This window comes from Rhineura floridana, chromosome 10 (assembly GCF_030035675.1).
Source record: "Rhineura floridana isolate rRhiFlo1 chromosome 10, rRhiFlo1.hap2, whole genome shotgun sequence".
NCBI classification, from domain to species: Eukaryota; Metazoa; Chordata; class Lepidosauria; order Squamata; family Rhineuridae; genus Rhineura; species Rhineura floridana.
Genome location: NC_084489.1, coordinates 30,129,851 through 30,144,347, shown reverse-complemented (window position 1 = coordinate 30,144,347; position 14,497 = coordinate 30,129,851). Strand labels below are relative to the sequence as shown.

The 14,497-nt window shown below is 40.0% G+C and overlaps 1 protein-coding gene across 7 annotated transcripts in view; it reads left to right on the top strand.

Moving 5' to 3' along the window:
- Positions 1-14,497, top strand: part of RARB (retinoic acid receptor beta) — a 527,110-nt gene that overhangs the window by 366,795 nt on the left and 145,818 nt on the right. The window contains exon 1 of one of the 7 annotated variants that reach the window (XM_061587701.1): positions 89-668. The exons of 4 other annotated variants lie outside the window; for them this stretch is intronic. In XM_061587701.1, coding sequence (XP_061443685.1) covers positions 512-668 — 157 coding nt within the window. In that variant the 5' untranslated portion in view covers positions 89-511. Of the gene's footprint in view, positions 1-88; positions 669-10,360; positions 10,419-14,497 lie in introns of those variants that run through there. 2 more of the 7 variants (XM_061587705.1, XM_061587703.1) reach the window with 2 other exon arrangements.

Genomic DNA, 14,497 nt, shown 5'->3' with positions numbered 1-14,497 from the left:
CACTCGCATATATTAAGCAATTCAATCTTTCTTTCTGTGTGACACAAGTAGTAGGAAGTGAGCTATTGGAAGGTAGAAGGATCTATTCACGGGGAAGGGGGGATCCAGAGTCCCTCTCACAGCCTGTTTTCTCCACAAAACTTGGACGCTACACAGGATACAAAAAATACCATCTAATCGGAGCAAGCCTAAGAAGCAAGAAGGCTCTTTCAAGGTTTGGGGAATAGATGGATGAGAACTGAAACTTGGAAGGCTGTTTGTTTCCCCCCTCCCCTCTTATTCTGCTGGATTGGCTGAACAGGCTAGAAAATGGTAAATGATCATTTGGATCAATTACAGGCTTTTAGCTGTGTTGTCTGTCATAATTCATGATTCTGGTCTGGGAAAAAGACCAACAGCCTACGTGCCAAAAAGGGGGCAGAGTTTGATGAAGTTGGAGGTACTTTTATATACCATTTTCCTCCACACCTAGCGGAAGGCACTTTTCCAGACACACTGTAGAGGGGGAATCATGTTTGACTGTATGGATGTTCTAGCAGTGAGCCCTGGTCAAATGCTGGATTTCTACACTGCAAGTCCGTCTTCCTGCATGCTCCAAGAGAAGGCTCTGAAAGCATGCTTCAGTGGATTGGCACAAACAGAGTGGCAACACCGGCACAGTGCTCAATGTAGGTCCCGCTATTATTTTGTTCCACTTTCCCCACCTCATTTTTATTTATTTGCATGCCAAGAAAAAAAAATGCCACACACACATGCACACACAAATAGTCGTGCAGGTGAAAAAGGCATACTTTCAAAAATACAGTTATTCAGATAAATGGATGCGCATGTACATGCTCTGCAATTCTTTGAAAAAAGACCACCAACATAAGTGTGTTGCACTTTTCTGCTTGCAGTATTATTTCTTTAGTGTCTTTCCCCCTGTAAATAGCCTTTCAATTAACAGAGGAAACGGCAAGTATTTATTATTATTATTATTATTATTATTATGCTCATTTAGTGTAGGGTGTGAGTCTGTATTTTTCCCTATCTGTATAGGCTCTTTGCTATTCTAATATCCTATTTTGAATTTAGATATATTTTTGTTTAGGTGCATTTAGCCTGTGGTGGTATGTTGCAGTTGCTTTAGCCTCAATAGTGTAGGCATAATTCAGAGTTATAAACTCCCTTAAATATTTCTGTTTTTCTTGGGGGGGGGTGGACTGAGAGAAGAGGCAATATTTCTTTGCATTGACCTTGCTGCCACCTTTCTTTTTTTTACTTTGTTGCTCTAAGAAGTCCCTGTTTTTGCTAGAAAACTAACTGTGAACACCCCTTGTGTTTCTCCATCAATTATCTCAGCTCTTTCTGGACCTGTTAAGAGTCCGGGACTTGCAGAAAAGGAAATTGCTTTGCTGGTACAGATTTTTTAAAATTGCCATTTTGTTCTCAGATCTTGACATAGTGCTAGAGAACATAGATGGCAAACAGTGGCATACTTTAATAGTGCAATTTCAAGTCTGAGAAATAGTAGCAAAGTCCCAGCACCACATTTTCTGCATTAAAAAAAAAAGCACCTTGAAGGATGCTTCATTGCTCTGACACTGATTTAGATAAATGATGGCTATCTATCAAACTGTTTTAACATACTCTTTGACACCTCAATGAAACATTAACTATAGAAGTATGTTTGATATCGTTGTGGTTCGTAGACATCTCAGTTGCTTTAAAGTACATGGAATTCTTTCTTCAGAGTGCTTAGTCGACAAGGGATAAAAAAATGGGAATTTTGTTTAGATGTGTGGTATGATACCTAATACTGCAATCAACATCACAATTAGGACTAATTAGAGAAGCTAACAAAACTTAAGACACTAGTCCCTAGACAATTGTGTCCAAAATTTTAACATTTGTGCCTCTTTAGAAAAGTAGAGGCAGAGTTAAAAACAAAGAAAAAAAATCAGCAAATGTTTTAAGTAGTTCAACTAGTTTCTAAGCATTTCCATACTTGTGGGTTCAAAGACTATTCAGTATAGTTAACTGAAAAAGAACTTTACTTAAGTCGGCCAATATGTTCTTGAAAGTTATGGGGTTTTTTTCTTTAGGCTTCTATAACAAAACACCTTAGTTAAGATGGTAAATAAAATCTTGAAAGCTCAAATTGTTGTCTGGAGTAGCAATACTTTTTTAAAAAAAAAATCAAATTCCTCCTAGAAAAATAGTTTTGAGAATTTACTGCTGATGATATATCTGAATTCAAAACATTACAAGTCTTTCACAGTGCTATTAAACTAGAACCATTTTTTTTAAAAAATGTTGCTTTTGCTTATGAGCAAGTTAAACACAGGGTCACCCTTATCAGCATGCAGCAAGTGTTAAATATGTCATTTGCCTAGGGCTGGTGATAAGGAACAAGGGTGGATTATAAGTAAAGGGGAAGCCAATCAAAAGAAATAATAACTAGAAGAAGAAAAGTATAGTGAAGTATTTTCAAGAATTCACTTTCACAATTTTGTAACAACTGCAGGTTAAACTGTAATGTTGGTAAACTTTAAATCAGATGACGTAGATTTGCATTTATCAAAGCAAAGGAATGTAGGTATTTGTCAGTCATAAAATACTTTGGAACTTTAACCTGCAAGCAGAGTTTTAAATATCTTCCGTACACTGAAGTTTAGTGGCTAAATTTTATTTATTTATTTATTTATTTATTGTATTTATATACCGCCCCATAGCCAAAGCTCTCTGGGCGGTTTACAGTAACTAAAAACATTAAAAACAAATATGCAAATTTAAAACACATCTTCTAAAAACAATTTAAAACACAATTTAAAACACAATTTAAAAATACATGCTGAAATGCCTGGGAGAAGAGGGAAAATGACCCTTTCTGCAATAGTCGCTTTATACCTCAGTTGTTATGCATATTCAACAGAAATGAAAAGTTTAAGGTGATAGATGGCAAAGGAATAACAGTTGTGTGAATGAGAGAAAAGAGTACCAAAATGCACAGGAATAGTATCAAAATTTATTTCAAGAAGCAATTCAGTCACAAAATTCCTTCACCCTTGTTCTTAATTATATCCCCTTAATTAATATGTTTTGGATATCAATGTTGTAATAATCTGATTCACACACCACCACCACCCCAATAGTTCATGGTGTGTGACTTCAAACTGTGCTAAAGACTTGGTCCAAAGAAAACAGTGTTCTTAAAGAAACAGGGCAGAACTGTGATTGACTGATGTTTAAAGTATTGCCAATAAGCTCTTTTAACTCTTAAGGAATCAGGGTCAGTGCACTATAATCAAATTAATTGCCTTGAAGTAAAGAATTAAATCTAAAGCTAAGATTACATAAATAACCTATTTTAACTTAAAGTAAAATACAGTTTTCTGTTTCACTGGCACGAAAGTGTGAAGGGATTAAATTTAACTTTGGAGAAATTTCAGATAGTTCATTATTAAGATGGGAGTGTGGATTTATTACATGCAGTCTGGTATAGCACAGTGGGGAGGAGAGCCTGGCTGGGAGTCCAGAGTCTGTGAGTTCAAATCCCCGCTTGTGTCTCCTGGGTGTCAAGGGCCAGCTAAAGATCATCCCCACAGTGAGTGGCTCAAGGGTTACGTGCCCTGCCACCTGTGCAGCCGTGGGCAAGCTGCATAGTCCCAAGCAGCCCAGTTGCACCCCTGCTGGCAGTTGCGGACAAAGAAGGAGCTGGCTTATGCAGCTGTGGCAAGCTGAGCAGGTCCTAGCCAGCTGGGGAGGACTAGCCTCAGAGGGAGGCAATGGTAAACCCCCTCTGAACACCGCTTACCATGAACACCCTATTCATAGGATCACCATAAGTCGGGATCGACTTGAAGGCAGTCCATTTCATTCATTTTCTGATAAAAAATGAGGCAGAATGTATGTGACTAATGGCCAGATTCTTTCTGACTTTTGACAATCCTGTAAAGAAAGACAAGCAGCTTTTCCACAGATATCACACATTTTAAAAAATGCTGAAGGTTGCTTCTACTGAAAGTATAGGGCATGACACATGACTTGAAGTTTTTTTATTTCATTAGTTGTCCTCCAAATATGACTTATATTGTTGATTTCAGTGAGAAAGTGAAGCACATGCTTGGCAGCACAATCCTGTCTATGTCTATTTAGAAGTAAGCCCCATTGTGTAAGTGTGTTTAGTGTTGCGGCCTTAATCTTTCCATTGGAATGAATGGGACTTAATAGTGCTTAATTTAGACTAGCAAAGCTTCTAAGTAAGAGTTTATGTTAAATGAAGATGATAGACTACACCCATCCAGAGCTTGGAAAAGTTACTTTTTTAAACTACAACTCCCATCAGCCCCAGCTGGCATGGCCACTGGATTGGGCTGATGGGAGTTCAAAAAAGTAACTTTTCCAAGCTCTGCACACATCTATAAAACCTACTGCGAACAAAATTTGCAATCCATAAAACTAATGGCTAAACCTCTGGTTGTTTCTAACATTTAGGGCTTTATGAATTCTTATGCTGTCTGGGTTCAACAAAGCCCAGAAACATCTGTCGTAACACACCACTCAGTGCTTTATTATCTTTCATATCTCCAGTCAGAATGTAAAAACAAACACATTGAAGTGTATTACTGGAAATCTACATTCCTAAGTATTGAATTGCAGCAGGTGTTGTTGGCAAGTTCTGTATTTCAGCCACAGATGGCAAGGTTTATTTTTATGCACCTTTACTTTATTTAAAGTTTTTAACAAATTCCTCATGCAGAGATTAGTAGGAAGCCTTTATTTGCTGTAAATTTGCTTAAAGGACACTTGATCACGTATTGTTTAATTGGATCCAAACTAATGTAATGCACTTTTGAAAAGCAATGAAATCTGAGTGTCTTGAATTTCTCTCTGTGTCACAGGCTGTATAACTTGTTTTTCCCCAAACTATCCAACTTAATTTTTTTTCTATTTAACACACACACACGAGTTTCTTATTGAAATTTATGTCACCATTTTTTCATAGTATAACAAACAATATTTTCATCACAAACTTCCCTTCTCTTCCCCCCCAATTTCTTACACTCCCCCACCCCCTTGCCCATCTCCTTAAAGTGAACATAAGTTATGGAATAGCTTCATTTACATCCATTATAAATACAAAATGTCAGAAATAGACTAAGGTATGGAAGCAAGAACCCACATTCTGTTCTTAACTGCACTGAGTTTCTTTCTAATACATTTTCATACTCTTCTTCTTTTTCATGGCTTTGTACAGCCAAGAAGAAAATGCCTGCCAAATATCTTGAAATTTGTTTCCTTTGTGAAGTTTGGAATAAGGCACCTGTTCGTATTCAGGAAGGTCCAAAAAGATCTCAAGTTTGATATGGCAGGCCCAATTCATTGTTCATTTTAAAGCTGTGACCAAGACCAAGCATACCCCAGTTATATAGCAAAAATATATACAAGGCACTTCTGGATTTTAGCAATTATTGTCTGACAGAATTATAGTCAAGCTAATAAGGTGAGGAAAAGTAGTGTAAATTTTAGACAGCAACATTACTCATCCTTACATCACCCAAGTGTATGTTTCCCAAGCGTTGCTGTTCATATGACTGGTTATCTTCAGAGCACATTCTCAGTCTCTCTGCTGAAGGGCTATCCATTTACTCTGATAATGAGCTATACCAACCTTAAAATTCAATTATTGTCTCTTATGATTCCCATGTTGCTATTTTACATAGCCGGCAAATCAAGTTCATGTTAACAGTATGTTTGAACCCATGGCAAAATGTTTTAATGTCTAGAACTGATTAGACCTGGCACTGTGTGTTAAAACAATACACCATCCTTCACTGTTCTGCTATAAACCTGGGTGGAAACCTGTATTGCAGTAAAATACTGGGTAACAGTAGTATTGGCCCAAAGAGTCAATATTGGTTTAAACAGCCTTTCCAACCTTTGGGTCCCCAGATGTTGCTGGACTACAGTTCTCATAATTCCTGACCATTAGACATGCTGGCTGGGGCTGATGAGAGCTGTAATCCAGCAACATCTGGGGACCCAAAGGTTGGGAAAGGCTGGAAGCATGGTCTGTCTCTGACCCGGTATGAGAAATTTGGGACTTGAAGGTCCTTGAAAGTATGTGTGGATTTTAAATGGGATTTCAACCTCTGATATGTGTTATTGGAAGGGCAGAGCTTAAAGAGGAAGCTGCAAAGTTGTATGGGTAAGCTTTGATAATCCAAATGCAGAGAATGCAAATAATTGTTCTTTTCTCTCATTTTTTTGTTTGCATTTTTGGAGTGCAGCCTTCTTATTCTGAACAAGATCGACCCATCTTAAAAAGCACTGTGTACATACATATTTGAGAGAGGGACTGTGCTTAAATAGTATACAGTCTCATGCAGCGTTTAAGGAGTGTAATCCTACAAATCTTCATGCTGAGTTTTATTCTTGCTGTTCCAGTTCCCTGTCATCACAGGAAGAGAAATATTAATGCAAATAAATCTAATTTCCTATCTCCACAAATGCATACTTTCAGTACAGCACAAAAACAGCCCAAGTGATGCAGGTTAGCAGAGTATTTGCAAGGCCTACTTTGTGCTTTCTGAACGCATTTGCCTCTTAATAAATACATGATACTTGGCACTGGGCAGCCCATTTACTTTTTTCTTCTTTGTGTAGTGACAGTCTGAAAACAGATGCATGGATTAGAAAAGGCAAGTTCACAAGCATGAAATGAAATCTTTCAGAGGTCCAAATGAATAAATATTTTCAGAAGCCGATTTAGGATGCCGTCCTCATTTTAGCTACTTTAAACTGTTCTGTTTTCAAAGTCTTTCAGTTTTCTAGGTATCTGCACATTTATGTCATGCGTTAAGCCTGATCTATGTCAACATTTTCATACAAACGGAAAGAAGCAGACTTGCACCAACAGATATTTAATTTAACCCAACTTGTAATGTGACTAGTAGACGAGAACAAATGCTCTTTACCTGGCACAGGCCTGCAATAATGTGTGCCATGAGGAGGTTGCTGCCCCAAACTAATATTCCATGAGGAGTAGCGATGCATGCTGGTAAAGTGGGATTTGGGGAACTGTGACAAACATATTCATACTGATTTGTGACTGCTAAAATGGCAAAAAAAATCAAAGAAAAAGTAATTTTCCAGTGGCTGGTATTGGGATGGTTTCCTTGTGAGTGTGTCCATGGTAAACTAGTTCTGTATCTGCTTTCCAGAACAGACATAACTTTAAAGCATGTTCCAAGATTATAAATAAGAAAGAAAGAAAGACAGAAAATCTATTGGGCTATATTATTTCCAAGGTCAATTTGAATATAAGCTGAAACCCAGTCAATTAGAATAAATTCGAAAGGTTTCACATGCAGCTTCTGTGCTAGTTATTGTGTGTCTACAATCATATTTCCTTAATGCTTTCCAAAGGCTGTCTTTGCTGCATGGAAGATATGTTCATGATGAAAGAAAGCTATTTTCAAAGTGGACCTGTGCTGTGCCACCCTAGTCAGAGGCAGCATTCTTCTGAAAACCAGTTGCCGGAAGCCTTAGGACGGGAGAGTGTTCTTGCACTCGGGTCCTGCTTGCGGGCTTCCCCCAGGCACCTGGTTGGCCACTGTGAGAACAGGATGCTGGACTAGATGGGCCACTGGCCTGATCCAGCAGGCTCTTCTTATGTTCTTATGTTATGTTCTTACAATCAGGGCACTGGGTTGCATGGTGTCCTGCACATATGGAGCCCCTGTGCATGAGTAGGAGCTCTCTCACTACACTGTTGTTGAAAGAAAACACAACATCAGGGGCTGGGCTGAAAGTGAAGTGTTCTCTACGCACATATGCCTTACACATGTGTAACACGTGAAAAGAGCTGCAGATACTTCGTTTTGCTTTCATTTTGATTTTTCTGTTTGAGTCTTGATGTTTAAATGCTGCCATGGAGAGAGGAAGAGGCTTATCAACAAGTCAGTCTGTATCATTGTGAAATGTTTTGCCTTCCTGATTTTCCTTCAGCCAAATAGATTTGTCTTGCTTCCTATCTGCTGTTAACAAGCAAAGACTACAGAGTCAAATCAATGGTCTCTAATCATATTGTTCCAGCTCCGCATATGTAGCTTTAAGTGGCAGCTGAGTACCCACTTTAAATATCTACATAATGTTTGTTCATGGCCATGGTTATTTTTAGACAGGAGCCTTTTTACAACCTATGAATACACCCCTTTCCTTTAATCCCACACATCATAATAGTCTTCAGAGTGTAATTCCCTTTGAAGACAAGGACTTAACAGCCCAGTCCTATGCATGTTTGCTTAGAACTTGATCTCACTGGACTCATTTTCAAGTAAGTGCAGAGAGGACTGTGCTTTAAGGCTCACAACACTCCCATTGATTTTTAACAAAAGTTGTGATCCATCTAAGGTTGAAGACTTGTGAGGAAGCAGAATTGAAAGGTTTCTGACTTTTTTTTTTATTTAGTTCTGTTATTCTGTTTTATGCAACAGAAATAGCTCTCTTTATGGATGCTTAAGTTGCGTTGACTTCATTGGTACACAAACTTGTGTAAATAAGCACAGGGTTACAACCTAAATATGTAATTTGCTCAGAAACTCTGAGGATTACAACCTAAATATGTCTTTTCCTCAGAAGTGTAACAACGCAGCCAAATGTGAAGAAAACTTGTTAGTAGCAGAAGACTTTAGGTGATTTTTCTCTAAACAGACAATGCTGAGTTACTGGATCAAAAAGACGTATGTGCAGTGGGTGGCTAGGCAGGCATATAATGTTTTCTTCACACACAAAAAAAGGCATTCCTAGGCACAGAGTGATGTAAGCAGCCAGGTCTGAGGTCCCTATTTTCCCCATGGCAAACATTTATAGCTGTGCTTCCAACCTGGGGTAGTTTGAGCAAGCTGCAAGGAGTGTAGAGGGCTTGTCATAGTCTCACACTGCCTTCCATTTCAAATTTATTTATTTATTTATTTATTTATTGCACTTGTATACCGCCCCATAGCCGAAGCTCTCTGGGCGGTTTACAGCAATCAAAAACATTAAAACAAATATACAATTTAAAACACATATTTTAAAAACAATTTAAAACACAATTTTAAAATTTAAAACAATATAAAAACAATTTAAAACACATACTAAAATGCCTGGGAGAAGAGGAAAGTCTTGACCTGGTGCCGAAAAGATGACAGTGTTGGTGCCAGGCGCGCCTCATCAGAGAGATCATTCCATAATTTGGGGGCCACCACTGAGAAGGCCCTCTCCCTTGTTGCCACCCTCCGAGCTTCCCTTGGAGTAGGCACCCGGAGGAGGGCCTTTGATCTTGAACGTAGTGTACGGGTGGGTTCGTATCGGGAGAGGCGTTCCATCAGATATTGTGGTCCCAAGCCGTGTAAGGTTTTATAGGTCAAAACCAGCACCTTGAATCGAGCTCGGAAACATACAGGCAGCCAGTGCAAGCGGGCCAGAATCGGTTTTATATGTTCGGACTGTCTGGTCCCTGTTACCAATCTGGCCACTGCATTTTGCACAAGCTGCAGTTTCCGAACCGTCTTCAAAGGCAGCCCCATGTAGAGTGCATTGCAGTAATCTAATGTGGAGGTTACCAGAGCATGGATAGCTGAAGCCAGGTTATCCCTGTCCAGATAGGGACGTAGTTGGGCCACCAACCGAAGTTGGTAGAAGGCACTCCGTGCCACTGAGGCTACCTGAGCCTCAAGTGACAGAGATGGTTCTAGGAGAACCCCCAAGCTACGAACCTGCTCCTTCAGGCGGAGTGCAACCCCATCCAGGACAGGTTGGACATCCACCATCTGGTCAGAAGAACCACCCACTAGCAGCATCTCAGTCTTGTCTGGATTGAGCCTCAGTTTATTAGCCCTCATCCAGTCCATTGTCGCAGCCAGGCACCGGTTCAGCACATTGACAGACTCACCTGAAGAAGATGAAAAGGAGAAATGGAGCTGCATGTCATCGGCATACTGATGGCAACGCACTCCAAAGCTCTGGATGACCGTACCCAACGGTTTCATGTAGATGTGGAACAGCATGGGGGACAGAACTGACCCCTGCAGAAGCCCATACTGGAGAGTCCAGGGTGCTGAGTAATGTTCCCAAAGCACCACCTTCTGGAGGTGACCTGCCAAGTAGGAGAGGAACCACTGCAGTGCAGTACCTCCCACTCCCAGCTCAGCCAGTCTCCCCAGAAGGATACCATGGTCGATGGTATCGAAAGCCGCTGAGAGGTCAAGGAGAATCAACAGACTCACACTCCCCCTGTCTTTCTCCCGACAAAAGTCATCATACAGGGCGACCAAGGCTGTTTCCGTGTCAAAACCAGGCCTGAAACCCGACTGAAATGGATCCAGATAATCGGTCTCATCCAAGAGTGTCTGGAGCTGGCCCACAACCACTCGTTCCAGGACTTTGCCCAGGTATGGAATGTTTGCTACCGACCTATAGTTATTAAGATTTTCTGGATCCAGGGAGGGACTCTTCAGGAGTGGTCTCACTAGTGCCTCTTTCAGGTAGCCAGGGACCACCCCCTCTCGCAGAGAGGCATTAATCACTTCCCTGGCCCAGCCGGCTGTTCCATCCCTGCTAGCTTTTATTAGCCAAGAAGGGCAAGGATCCAGCACAGAAGTGGTTGTACGAACCTGTCCAAGCACCTTGTCAACGTCCTCAAGCTGCACCAACTGAAACTCATCCAGGAAATCGGGACAAGGCTGTGCTCTGGATACCCCGCTTGATTCACCTGCTAAAGACTTTTGGTTTCAAATACATTTGCAAGGAGATGAAAGTAGTGTTTGCTTCCATCACAGATTTAACAGCCCATCTCATCTGTTTTGGTCTAACTTCCATTGTAGTTATATAAGCCATCAGTTTACTAATGTTTTAATAGACTCACCTCTCCAAGGCTGTGCTGATTTGAGGTGAAGTGTTAACTCAGTTTTCCTCCTGTAAACTTGAGAGTGAAAGGAAGGGAACCCTTCAGCTCATTTTATACAAACCAGTTTTTAATGGTTAAGAAGCAAACAGCAGCAGGAAATGGCGCATTTTAGTTGTTGTTGCTCAATATAAGCATTTAAAATAATTACTTTTTCCAGATTGTGTTAATAATTACTTTTCAGTTAAAAAGGAATTAATTCTGCTTCCAGAACTCCATTGGTAATTGAAAACACTCTGTGCGTGCACACCAGAAACACTTGACATGGCTGCTGCCTCTTTTAACCACTGTTAGAAAGTATTCATGCATAAATAATAATAATAATAATAATAATAATAATAATTTATATGTCGCCTATCTGGCCAAAGACCACTCTAGGCGACGTACATAAAGAGTTAAAATACAATACAATAAAATACAATAATAAAATAGGACAATGCAGCAACAATAATAATAACGAAGGGTATAAGGCATTTGATCATAACAGTTAACCCTCCCCGGAAGTCCCAAAGGCCTAAGATCTGTAGAAGCACATGTGGTGGCAGTAGCGGTGGGATACGAACCAAAGAGAGTCCCAAAGACACGTGGTGACAAAGGAGACTACGTCACAGGTGTTGGCTGTAGCGGTGGCACGAATACTAGAGAATCCCTAACAGTGGTGTGGCAAACAGAAATAACAAAACAAGATTACTTGTGAGAGTGACTGGCAAAGAGTGTGTGGCAAAGAGTGAGTGAACTCAAACACCATGGCTGAATATATAAAAATGAAAAGAGAGGAGCTGGTGGAGAAGTGCATAACATTCAATTTACCTCACGAGGGTAAAGGGGTAGATGAATTGAGGGTAGCATTTATAGGATTTGCAACTGCCCAGCAAAAACAACCTGTCAGGGAAGAGACCCCAGAAGGATATTTAAGCAATCCCGCTTATATAGAGTATTTGAGAGAGAAGTTAAGATGGGAGGCTGAGGAAAAAGACAAGCAGAGGGTCTTTGAAATGGATGAGAAAGATAAACAGAGGGAGTAGGAATACTGGTTATAGGACGTCACTGGTGGTGCTGCCTAGCAGGGGGATGTGTTGAGATCTATGCTAGAGCGGAGAGGGAAACCATAAAAAACGACAGTCCGGACTGGTGGAGTCCCTGGTGGTGCCTAGAGACAGGCAGTAACCACGAGCAGGTAGGAACCTGACAGGGAGAGCCAGGGAAGGGCGATAATTCTGGTTTGCTCTGAATACTTGTGGTGTTTCACAGACCAGAAGGGAGGGTAAGGTAAATACCAAGGCTGAACTGTAGCAAATGGTGGCAGCGGGTGAAGGGAAGAATATAACAGCACTAAGCTTTTTGAGGGGTGGAAGTATGTGCATAACTTCCATAATACCAGTTTAGACCAAGTGCACATCTAGCCTAGTACTGTCTACTCTGACTGACGGCAGTTCTCCAGGATCTCAGGCAGAGATCCTTCACATTATTTCTTTAGGCCAGTGACTGCACCTGGGACTTTCTGCATCCATGTCCTTTACCACTAAGATATAGTCCCTCCTGAAACTCTCCATATGGTATGGATTCCACATCAGCTGTTACCATTAATAAAAACTGGTTTTGGAGATAAACTTGCCAGTAACAGTTATCTTTTTGCTTTGATTAATTTTCAAAACATAGCTGTGGCTTTAACATGAAAAATAACTTTTGAATCCATTTCAGTGGGATTTGGACTGAAAAAAATTCTTATCTCTTGGCTTTGATTTGTTAATTTGCTATGCATTCTCAACACGAAATTAGTTAACAGGTGATTCAATTTCACCATTCTGGTGCATACACAGAATCAGGGTGCTAAATGGGTAAACTTTTCCCATGCGTGCAAAGCATGTTTGTGAATTGAATGTAAATAGCTATGGAGCTTCGGGATCCAGAGCAGAAGTTTTGCTAGTGCAATTAATTCAGAGTAGATGTTTATGCTTAACACATGGCCATCAGGGGATGAAGTCAAAGAAACAGTGCAATGTTGGGGGGGGGGCACACACAGCATGGCCCCATTTCTCCTTTATCTCATGGGTTTTCCTACATTTGACTAATGCATGACAGCAAGTTAACATATAAGTCAATGTAGCATAAAAATCATTTTGCCCTGTCAATGAACAAATGACTTGGCTTAGTTCTGGGGGATCTGGTAATAGTACCTGAGAACAATTGTAGATTAGGAAATATTTTTTCTTGTTATACATTTATCATTGTACTCATTTTATAGGAGTTACATTGCAGTTATGAGTTGCTATACATAGGGAACTGCTTTATATGGATCAAATTATTTTTCCATCAGGCCAGTACTTTTTTCTCTGACTCTAAGTGACTCCCTACAAGAGTTTGTTCCCACCACATGCTTATCTGAACCTTTTAACTAGAGATATCAGAGAATGAATCTCTGGGACTTTAGGAAGCTGCCTCGTACTGACTCGGACCGTACCGACTGTCAGCAACTCTCCAGGATTTCAGAAAGGAGTCCTTCCCGGCCTTGCTGGGAGATGCTAGGAGTTGAACCTGGGACCTTCTGCATGTGAAGTGTCTATCACTATGATACAGTCCTTCTGTAATGCTATAACATTAATCCAAGGATGTATAGCTTATGTCCTACCAACATCAACATTCTGATTTTGTTGCCTGCCTGGATTACATAAACATGGCGCCTTTCAAGCACCAATCAGGCTTCAATATGTTGGCAGGTGGCCTGCTGTCACCATGGGAGTTATTGTAAGCTGTGAAGACTTACATCTGAACTGGTTCAAAGTTGGTTCATAGTGGATGAAGTTGTTACCATTTTATTAAATTTAGCATCTGAAACATAACCAAATGGGAGAGTTTAAAAATATTAATGAACCTAAACTGAATCAGTTTGTTGTGTGATTCTTCTGTAGCAGGAAGGCATTAATGTGTTTGGGGGAAATGCAGAGATGGTAAATATCGATGGAACCAGAATCACATTTTTTGTGAACGTTTGAACAGCTAAGCTTGAATACTTTAAAGAATTCCCTGAATTTTGCCCAGCTTTCTTCCTGAATGTATATTTTATCTCCTTGAAATATTTAGGCTTCTGGGGCTGAATTACCTTTGTTTTTTCATCAAAGCTCATAACTATAAAAGTCTGTTTTTCTTTGGGCCATTTCAACTTCAAAAGATTTTTAGGGCCTGGTCTTTGGAAAGCTTGGGGGTATAATTAGCTAAAATGGAAATAGATGCAAGTGAAATTTAGTTCCTAATGTTTTAGTTTAGTGCTGCATTGCTGTACATTATTGAAGAGGAGAATTCTTGAAAGCAAATGAAAGTAATTATTTCATTATGGTCTTCAAAATGCCTCCATTGGCCTTTATGACAAGAAACTGCATATGGAGTCATTCATTTTAAATCAGCCTTTCATATTCTTGTATCAGATAAATGACAAGTAATTGATGAAAAAGAAATCCTTCTGAATGGTTTGTTTCACATAGAGTTCTTGTTACAGTTTAATAATGAAATCTGTGTCGTACCACTTCACATTTTAATTATCCAGAATCATTACTGTAGCTAAACCACTAA